Source organism: Vigna radiata, unplaced genomic scaffold (assembly GCF_000741045.1).
Source record: "Vigna radiata var. radiata cultivar VC1973A unplaced genomic scaffold, Vradiata_ver6 scaffold_273, whole genome shotgun sequence".
Lineage (NCBI taxonomy): Eukaryota > Viridiplantae > Streptophyta > Magnoliopsida > Fabales > Fabaceae > Vigna > Vigna radiata.
The window spans coordinates 247,858-258,673 of record NW_014543808.1 but is presented as its reverse complement, the minus strand read 5'-3'; the positions used below and the strand labels follow the sequence as shown (position 1 = coordinate 258,673).

The following is a 10,816-nucleotide window of genomic DNA, read 5'->3' as shown; positions in this document are numbered from 1 at the left end:
AAGTGCTCCACATGGACAGGTTTCTAACCTATGAAGCTCAAACACGCCTCTTAAATGGTGTGCCCTTGTGTTTGACACGTATTGGACACAAACACCCGTATGACACTTAGTGGTGAAATGTCCAATTAAAAAAACATTTTTTAGGTTTCTGCTATAATCCTGACATGACTTCAACACAATATTAATATAGAGATTTTCTAAAAACTTAAACTGATTATGTAAGTTTGTATTATGATCATAGAAATTAGGAATTGATCCTATATAATAAAGAATATTTAGATTGTATATGTATTGTCGGGAATGTTTTTATTTATTATGTTATCATATCTTTATATAATATGAAATTTTTTGAAGTTGTTAGTTTGTCTTTAAATGAATCTGTTAAAGTGTTGTTTTCAATGATGATCAGGAGAGGGATGAAATGTCTTAAATTATATTCTCTTTTCGCTTTTCGGATTTTAAATAGACGAATTAGATTAATTTTTGTAATGTATGACTATATATGTTTAGATTGTTTTGTTATATTTGACTAACTTTGTTTATAGATGATTTTGAATATATAATTCATGGTTATCAATTTAAATAATTCATAATGATTTAATATGTCTATGTATGTGTCGTTGTGTCCTACATTTTAGAGATTATACTTGTAGTGTCCGGGTTCATGCCGTGTCTGCATTCATGTCGTGTCCGGTGTGCATGGTAGTATCCGTGCTATGTAGTTTTTAACACCCACTCTTCCCATGGGATTACAGGCTGAGTAAAACTTTTGGCAACACCTCAAATGATCTCTATGTCTATTGTGATTTTTTATCTATGGAACATGGAAAGGAAACGTGGAAGGTGTTGATTAGTTTTTGCTACTTAGGGCTTCACTTTTTAAAGTAACCCATTACTGAAAGCTGCATCTCAGTTGTTGAAATGACTGAGCTGCAGAGATTTTACTATCGACCGAGATTGTTGATCTAACAAACATAAGTGGAAAAATAATTAAAGCTGAATTATGTGATTATAATAATGGGATAATTTCCAAATGATATGAGATACTTAGGTTATTCACCTTAAAGAAAATATTGATGATAGGTGTAAAAAATGATGTCGGATACCAGGATCTTGTAGCCAGAACTTAGAATTGTGGCCAATTGGCCATGTATAATTATTGTGTGTACAGCTTATGTTAACTTTGTTTCAGTCCGAAACTGCAGGTTACCGAGTTCTATATATTGTGATTCCAAGAAAAATATGGAAAAATTTAAACCCTCAAATATATGAAATTTATCTTGTTATTGAAAGTGGAAATCTCTTGATGTATTCCATTGGCACAGTTCCCACTGGCAGTCTTTTTATTGTACCTGTCTATTTATTCGCTTGTCGACCGAACTTTTATTTGACTAAGTAAAAATCTGTCTTCTCAGCTATTATTCTGCTTCTTACTGGACATTTCTTGACTTGATCATGGCACCAAATGGGGTGGTAAGAGAATGGGTTATTCTCTACCCCTACTAACTTTGGAGTAAAGTCAACAACAAAAAGCTTAGTGTATAGGAATGTGTTGAGTGGAGATGGTTAATTAATATCAATAAATAAGTACAAAAAATGGAAAATAGTGCTTTAAAGGAGCAAAAAAGTGCATGGCTGACGCATATAAAGTTATGCAGAACAGGTTAGTAACACTTGTATTTTCTTAGTTCAAAAAGTGGCATAAAATATTCATTCAAATATTATTTAGTCTTTTCTTTGACACTTGAATTACAGTTCTCTGCAATTTTTATTTCTTCCAATACATTTTGAAGGGTTGGGCTAATGACAAAGATGTGCTTTTCTATTGTTTACAATTGACTCATGCCCAGGAAACAGTTTATCTTTGAATCCTAAATAGCTTGGTTTTTTGTTTTACGTAGTCCAAATGTTTGAGTTTCCATAAAATTGTAAACTGTTATAAGCTTATGAACATTTGGATTTAGTTGAAGTATGATTCTCAGATTCTGAGACGGAAGGCACATACTCCTACTACGTTTATAGACCCATCTACTGGGTAAGTTCAACCTATTTTATTTGAATTGCCAATTTGGAGAAATGTGTTCTAACATTGACTCTCACGTTAGATGTTGAATGTCACATCCCCTCGTATCTATTGTTGGCTAAAAAGATTGTTATGATGGGGAAGAATGCGGCAGGGAGGGTTAAGGGTTATGAGGTTTTACTTATAACTGATTTAGCTGTCTTAGTGCTGGTTAAAAGTTGAAATAGCTACATCTCTCATTTATTTTCATGATTAAAAGTTGTTAAGTGTTTGTTTTGATTAAGTTCAACTTTTGTTTGTTCATCCTGTTGAGTTTCCCTGTGAGCATTTTTTATTTATTTGTGTTTTCTTTTTTTCATTGGCCTGATATTTTTTCCCTTCTTTTTCTGTGTGAGATTGTTAGTATGACTTATGTTTGGCGAGTCCTTTTGTTTGACACATTTAAAATTCATTTTCTTTATTGTTTCTTCAAATAGCTTGCTTAGCATATTAAAAGAATCTTACCCAGGTGTATTATCATCTAGCCTCTGTTTATAATTAATAACTAAATTACTAAATTTTTCATAAAAAATATTAATAATTTATATCTAAAAAAATAATTTAAAAATTTTACTAATTTTATTTTAGTTTTACTCAATATTTAATTTGAAAGTAAAATAAAGAAGACAAGTACAACTATAATAAAAAAATATTTTTATGAAAATATGAATCTATTCAAAATTTAAAACAACGCGAATGTCATTTTATTAAAAGTATAATATGCGTAAATATAAATCTTGAAGTGTGAATATCTTTGATACTTTCTATTAAATTTTGTGAATACTTCTATAATTAAATCATAGTTTTAAAAATCAACCTAACACTACTTTAAAAATTATAATATCTTAAAATTGTAAATTGACAAATAAAAAAAAACAAAAAGATAGTTGTACAAGAGCTTATTATTTAAATGGGTAACTCTTCAGAGATTCCAAGCCTCAACGTTTATGCTAAAATATAATAAAAAAAAGTCCCACATGGGTCTGCCACAAAATAGAAGACCGACCAAAACGCAGACGGCTGAGGTCGTCTGTTTTTCTTCTTAAAATCTTACTAGTCAAAAACAAAATTAAAAAAAAAAAAAAAGAAAGAGAAAAGAGGAAGCGAATAAGGACAATTTCACCGCTCCACCCTCCACTCAGTCCCGAGTTGTTCACCCCAGCGATGCTATCTCCAACTTCAAACCCTCCAATTAATCAAACAATGACCACTCTTCCCCAATCCCATAGCCCCATCCCAAACCCCTCCATGGATAATCAAATCCACCGAAACGGCGCCGTAGAGCCAAACTACCACGCCGCCAAGAAACCCAAACTCGCCCACTCCATTTCCGACTCCGAGCTCCGCGAGGAATTCTCCCACCACCAACGTGGCGTCGCTAGGATCAATAACGGCAGCTTCGGAAGCTGCCCGCGCTCCGTTCTCGCGGCGCAGTCTGCATGGCAGCTCCGCTTTCTTCAGCAGCCCGACGACTTCTTCTTTAACGTGCTCCGTGGCAGCATCCTGGAATCGCGAGCCGTAGTTGCAGACCTAATCAATGCCGACCACGTCGACCGCGTCTCCCTCGTCGACAACGCCACCACGGCCGCCGCCATCGTCCTCCAGCAGATCGGCCGCCGCTTCGTGCGCGGACATTTTCGCCGAGAGGACTCTGTTATAATGTTCCACTGTGCGTACCAGGCGGTAAAGAAATCCATCGAGGCCTACGTGACTCCGATCGGCGGCACTATCGTAGAGGTCCAGCTCCCGTTCCCGGTGCGTTCTGACGAGGAAATCGTAACCGAGTTCAAGAAAGGCATTGAGAAAGGTAAACTCAACGGCGGAAGAGTTAGGTTAGCGATAATCGATCACGTAACGTCGATGCCTTCGGTGGTTCTCCCCGTTCGCGAATTGATTAAGGTTTGCAGAGAGCAAGGAGTGGAACAGGTTTTCGTCGACGGCGCTCACGCCATTGGAAGCTTGCCCGTGGACGTGAAGGACATTGGGGCTGATTTTTACGTCAGCAATTTGTATAAGTGGTTTTTCTCTCCTCCTTCGGTGGCTTTTTTGTACTGTAAAGAGAGTTCAAACGACGTGCACCACCCTATCGTTTCGCAGGAGTACGGAAAGGGGTTACCTGTTGAGAGTGCATGGGTTGGGATGCGGGACTATAGCCCCCAACTTGTTGTGCCATCGATTTTGGAATTCGTGAATCGGTTCGAGGGTGGGATCGCGGGGATCATGCAGAGGAACCATGATGCGGTAGTAAAAATGGGGACCATGTTAGCGGAGTCTTGGGGAACGATTCTAGGGTCGCCTCCTGAGATGTGCGCTAGCATGATTATGGTGGGGTTGCCTTCTAAGCTCTGCGTGATGAGTGATGATGATGCCTTGCGGTTAAGGTCGTACCTAAGGGTCTATCATGCAATTGAGGTTCCTGTATATTACCAGGTTTTGAGGAATGATGATAGGGATCCCCGGGACAAGAATGGGTTTATAACTGGTTATGTCCGGATATCTCATCAAGTTTATAATACTATTGATGATTATCAGAAGCTTAAGTCAGCGATTAATCAGCTTTTGGAGGATGGTAAAATTTGCGGCGGGCTTCCTACTGAGTGATTTGCAAGAAGAGAAATAAAGAGGTATACGTTTTACTCATTCCTGGCCGGCTTTGGATTGAGTTAGATGTATCTTCAGTGGCATTTTATGAGCATGCCTGCTGTTGTTGTTCTGCATTCTCTAGGTTTTTTAGTCTTGAATATCTTATAAATGAAGAAGTATTCCTACTCTCAGATACTTTGCAATGTAGCTTCATAGTGCAATTCGATAACTTTGATCTCAGTATTGTCTACAACAGATTATATTTGTATAGGGTATGCTTTATAAATATATTTGCTTAAGTTATAATAGTAAGTAACTAATGACTTAATTTGATTTAAGTGTCTCACAAAACCAAATAATTAGCCTGGCTTAATTTAGGCTGTCTTTTGTCCTCGCATATGGTGCCCTTCTTGTTTCATTTGTTTTCTTCCCTACATTCTTTATTTTAACTTTGTTAAACCATGGTCACAGATTGTATTAAACTAATACGTGGCCGCCTTACATTCCAATGTCTGCTGTGACTTTGCTAAGACTAAATAATTCATTGGAGCTGCTGCCTCACAAACGTAATGATGTCAATTTGTAATGTCGCCTAATTACTCTTTGCTCTTTTTAAGTGTTAGATTATCTTTATTTGGGGATTTTAATGGATTTCCAATAGTTGTTACCAGGAAGGAACATTCATGTTGTTGGTGTGGTCCACTAATTGAGAGTCTGCATCTTGCTTTCTCCATGGTTCACAAGAAGGATTATTCTATTTTTAGGTCCATGAGGATCCTACATGAAAGTTTCATAACAATTGACAAGGGATTGATTGAGCAGCTATGTTCCATCGAATGTTTCTTTTTCTTGGTTTCTTTCTGTTGTGTACTTTTGTCCAATCCTCTCTTTTTTTTTTTTCGATTTTTGTTCTATCTCAGTTTTTATAATAAAAAGTAAAAGAGTAAATTATACTCATTCCCCTTTTTTTTTTTTGGATTTCACCTTATACAAATCCATTATTTTGCAATACTTTTACCCTCTTAAGAAAATGACATTAACTAACATTTTTTTTTAGTTGAATAATGAAATTGTCCCACTCCACTTTTGTAAAACAGAAAATGTCTTCTCACTTAACTCCCGAATCTGGCTACTTCCTATTAAAATCCAAAACCTTACTTTCTTTGTGTAAGTATTCCTGTTTTTGGCTCTCACGTGCATCCCCACGCCAATAATGGTGCATTGTTGCTGAAGCTGGCAAAGGCTTTGAGCGCAATGTAAATGGGGTGTTTGGTGTTTATCTTCTGTGATTGGATGAAACTTGGGTTTTGCACAAATCTTGGAGCCCAAATGCTACTTTTCTTTATGTGTCAACTTTATTCTCCAGCCAATCAAAATGTTCAAGGACAACCTTCTTATCTACCATTGAAAGCACACGATTATAGTTCCACTAGATGACATTTTAGATAGTATTCACAAATTTCATAGGAATAATAGAAATGAATCTCATAAGATCCTATAAATAATAGTGGCAACATTTTAATTGTTTGATGGATAATTTGAACATGCTTACTCTACTTTGTGCATGCATAATTTCAAACTATAAAGGTCATAAGAAAAACAACTTACAAGTAAGCAGAGTTCAATTTTGACATTAGATTTTTGCAGTAAATTTCAAGCTACGAAGGTCATAAGAAAAACATTTTACAAGTAAGCAGAGTTCAATTTTGACAGTAAAGTTTAGCAGCTGATTTTATTTTTTCAATTCTTTAACCCACTAACCGACGTCATCAAATATCATGACTATTTGAATGAGCATATTCATCTTCCTTTTCTTAAGGATTTTCATTTAAAAGAGATTTAGAAGCAGGTTCATTTATGACCATGTTCCAACTTTACTGTTGTCATGACAGGCTGAGTATCATCCCGCTGTTAAATGTACTTATTTTTATTTTAGTTCCAAAGTTATTTTAACTTGCTTGATAATGCAGTCGACATAATACATGTATATTTGTCTTATTGGTGAATACAAATTTTACATAAAAAGCTTACATTCAAATCTCACATATTCTGGTCATGGTGTATTTGCTTACATGCATCTCCCTACTATTGAGAAGTTATAAACCTTGTTCAATACAACATACACTTGACATGGAATGAAATAACTCATGGCGCATGATGCATAGATATGATATATCTATCATGTATGATATGTATTCTATACGACAATTTGATTATTCTAAAAGTATATAGGACATGATGTGTAAGATACATATTTAAAAATTGAAAAGACATGATAACTATATAATTGTAATTCTACAACTCCAAATTAATACCATATTACCAAAATAAATAATATATATAAATCATGGTTATCATAAATTACTTCATAGTAGTTAGATATAAGAATATTAGTATCAATCTCATTCTTTTGTTGAAATCATTCATAGAGGGAACAATTTCCAATTTTGGTACTTCAAGGGACAAGGTTTTTGTTAGAGATCTCATATTGACTAAAGATGTGGTCAAATTATAATATAATGGCAACCCTCATTTTACAAATTGGTTTTGTTGGTTTATGTTAGTTTCAAACTCCCATTTTAAGAAGATATTGAAGATGGTTATTGGGAAAGCTCCTTACTTGGGTGGAGTTTGTGTTTATGTGGCAGAGATCAGGTGGGATAAGTTACAATTGAATCATGGGGCTTGGACAATTACACTCTTAAGTAGAAGAAGTGGTGTTGTGATGATTAGCTATAGCTTTTGGCCTCTTGTGGTAGGAGATTGATCTAAAAAATTGATATCAAAATCAAGGTCACGAGTTTAATTCCTAGTAGGACAGTTATTGAGGGAGAGATTGTTGCAGATTGTTGTAGATTGCATCAATTGTTTGTGGCAGAGGCTAGGTGGGCCAAGTGTCGATCTGAGAGTTTGATTCGCAGTGCAGCAATTAGTAAGGCGGAGATTGTTGCAGGATTTATCATTTGTCCTATGATAAGGGTTAAGTGGACCAAGTCACAATTGACTACTGATGCTTAAGCTGTTATGCTACAAAAGTTGCATTCTGACTATTAGCTATAACTTTTGGTCTAATAGTAAGCATTCGATCTAACAATTTACATCAATAGTTTGTTGCTCAACCAAGCGTTTTCTTTTACCCTTCTTTTTAGCAATTGTTATTGGATCTATCATGTCACTCACTATTGGTTATTATCGGACCACTCATAAATATCTAATTTCACATTCAAGATGTTCAATCTTTGGCATGAGGATGCTTCTTAAAGGTTGCATTTTGACTAAAGATGTTATTAAATTATAATATACAAGTGAAGACATCTATCACCTTACAAGCTAATTTGTGAGTATATCTATATATTATGCATTTTTATGTGTTCCATATAGTTGTATTAGATTTTCACAAAATGGTGATTTTATTAGTACATATTGGTGAAGTGCTTGATATTAGTATTTGATATGTGAAGCAAATTGAAGTTTTGGTGCTTCATAGTTTTAGATACTTTTCACCTATGTGTATTGGTGAAGTATCAATATCTGATATGTAGTAGATACAAATGCATGAGAAGCAAATTGAAGTATTAGTGCTTCATAGTTCATGGTTTTCTTCAGACAATCTTGCAGGACTGTAGACACTCAAAACAACAATAAAGGTATCATTTTCCTTCAATCTATTACAAATCTCCTAAGCCTCTCTTTGCAACCACATTTAACATACATTTTAAAGAAGTACAAACTACAATATCAACCACAATTTTGTTTTCCAACTTTCAAGAAATATTATCCCTTTTAACATTTGTGACTAGGGGTGGGTGTTTGGGCTAAAGCTGGCAGGCTGCTCTTATAATCTGTAACCTGTGTGACCACGGATCCATGTCTGCCTGTGACCTGTCTAAACCCCTCAACTAGACCCAACTCGAGACACATTTCCATCAATAAGTTACACAATAAGAATCAAACCAAGGCTAAAGCATGTTGGATGTTTCACTGCTTTGTTGTAGGCCAACACAGAACGTGTGGCCTGAGTCTGCTTCAATTGGAACATGGATATGCAGCTTTAGAGAAGAAAAATGTAAGCTCCTTTTACAAGAGGGTGGTGATATTGAAGGATTAAACCACAAACCAACTACAGATTAAATAGCTTACTGTGTGCACTGGTCTCCAAACTCAAGAACCACAATCATGATCCCTTTCTCCTTCAAACTGCTGCAAGCTCCAGCTATAATAATTTTCCCCACTCTTTGCCCCTTTTAATGGATAGCCTGCAAAGAAGAAATGTGTATGTTGGACCAAAAATTTCATTGAAAGGCATTTGCTTGACCCATTTTCCATTGGGATTTATAGAATAGGTCACGTTACGGATTTGAGGTTCATTGTGTAACGAATACAAAACAGTTAAGGAGTTTTCTGTGCATTCTGAAAAAGGAGAATTAAAAAACTACGTAGCAGAGAATTTACTAGAAGACACTAGAAGACAATTCACTAAAGTGCTGTCCATCTCTATCCATGTCTTACAGATTATTCTAGTTCATGTCAAACTCCTCTACATCAAAAGTGCTCCACATGGACAGGTTTCTAACCTATGAAGCTCAAACATGCCTCTTAAATGGTGTGCCCTTGTGTTTGACACGTATTGGACACAAACACTCGTAGGACATAGTGAGGTGTCCAATTGAAAAAAAACATTTTTTTAGGTCTATGCTATAATTCTGACATGACTTCAACATAATATTAATGTAGTGATTTTCTAACTCAAACTGATCGTGTAAGTTTGTATTATAACCATAGAAATTAGGAATTGATCCTATATAATAAAGAATATTTAGATTGTATATGTATTGTAAGGAAATTTTTATTTATTATGTTATCATATCTTTATATAATATGAAATTTTTTGAAGTTGTTAATTTGTCTTTAAATGAATCTGTTAATCTGTTTTTTTCAATGATGGTCAAGAGAGGGATGAAATGTCTTAAATTATATCCTCTTTTTGCATTTTGGATTTTAGATAGACGAACTAGATTAATTTTTGTAATGTGTTACTATATATGTTTAGATTGTTTTGTTATATTTGACTAACTTTGTTTATAGATGATTTTGAATATATAATTCTTGGTTGTCAATTTAAATAATATATAATGATGTAATATGTGCATGTACGTGTCGTTGTTTCCTACATTTTAGAGATTATACTTGTAGTGTCCGCGGTCATGTAGTGTCGGTATTCATGTGGTGTCTCATCTCCATGGTGGTATCCGTGCTACATTGTTTCCAACACCCACTCTTCCCATGGGATTGCAGGCTGAGTAAAACTTTTGGCAACACCTCAAATGATCTCTATGTCTATTGTGATTTTTGATCTATGGAACATGGAAACGTGGAAAGTGTTGCTTAGTTTTTACTACTTAGGGCTTCACTTTTTAAAGTAACCCACTACTGGAAAGCTGCATCTCAGTTGTTGAAATGACTGAGCTTCAGAGATTTTACTATCGATAGAGACTGTTGATCTAACAAACATAAGTGGAAAAATAATAAAAGCTGAATTATGTGATTATAATAATTGGATATTTTCCAAATGATATGAGATACTTAGGTTATTCACCTTAAAGAAAATATTGATGATAGGTGTAAATAATGATGTCGGATACCATGTTCTTGTAGCCAGAACTTAGAATTGTGGCCAATTGGCCATGTATAATTATTGTGTGTACAACTTATGTTAACTATGTTTCAGTCTGAAATTGCAGGTTACCGAGTCAACTTTGTTAATTCTATATATTGTGATTCCAAGAAAAATATGGAAAGTTTTTTGCCCTCAAATATATGAAATTTATCTTGTTATTGAAAGTGGAAATCTCTTGATGTATTCCATAGGCACAGTTTCCCACTTGCAAGTCTTTTTATTGTACCTGTCTATTTATTCGCTTGTCAACCGAACTTTTATTTCACTAAATAAAAATCTGCTTTCTCAGCTATTATTCTGCTTCTTACTGGACATTTCTTGACTTGATCATGGCACCAAATCGGGTTGTAAGAGAATGGGTTATTCTCTACCCCTACTAACTTTGGAGTTAAGTCAACAGCAAAAAGCTTAGTGTATAGGAATGTGCTGAGTGAAGATGGTTAATTAATATTGAAAAATAAGTACAAAAAATGGAAAATAGTGCTTTAAAGGAT

At 35.0% G+C, this 10,816-nt stretch overlaps 1 protein-coding gene across 14 annotated transcripts; it reads left to right on the top strand.

Moving 5' to 3' along the window:
• Nucleotides 1–3,025: 3,025 nt before the first annotated feature.
• Nucleotides 3,026–10,614, top strand: LOC106754861 (L-cysteine desulfhydrase). Of its 14 annotated transcripts, none has more exons than XR_002667005.1 (4): nt 3,029–4,686; nt 5,117–5,211; nt 8,252–8,292; nt 10,387–10,614. XR_002667005.1 is itself a non-coding variant. In XM_022778082.1 (2 exons), exon 1 carries the CDS (start codon nt 3,227–3,229, stop codon nt 4,661–4,663), a length of 1,437 nt encoding a protein of 478 aa, XP_022633803.1. In that variant the 5' UTR covers nt 3,026–3,226; the 3' UTR covers nt 4,664–4,686; nt 10,387–10,614. The 14 variants fall into 14 exon arrangements, 3 of the variants coding, with proteins under 3 accessions (XP_022633803.1, XP_022633804.1, XP_014492414.1); XR_002667004.1 differs by having other exon boundaries at nt 10,374–10,614; XR_002667006.1 differs by lacking the exon at nt 5,117–5,211 and having other exon boundaries at nt 3,026–4,686.
• Nucleotides 10,615–10,816: the final 202 nt, after the last annotated feature.

Excerpts from the sequence above, each read along its gene's own strand:
- LOC106754861 (XM_022778082.1), top strand. The coding sequence starts at position 3,227 with ATGCTATCTCCAACTTCAAACCCTCCAATTAATCAAACAATGACCACT.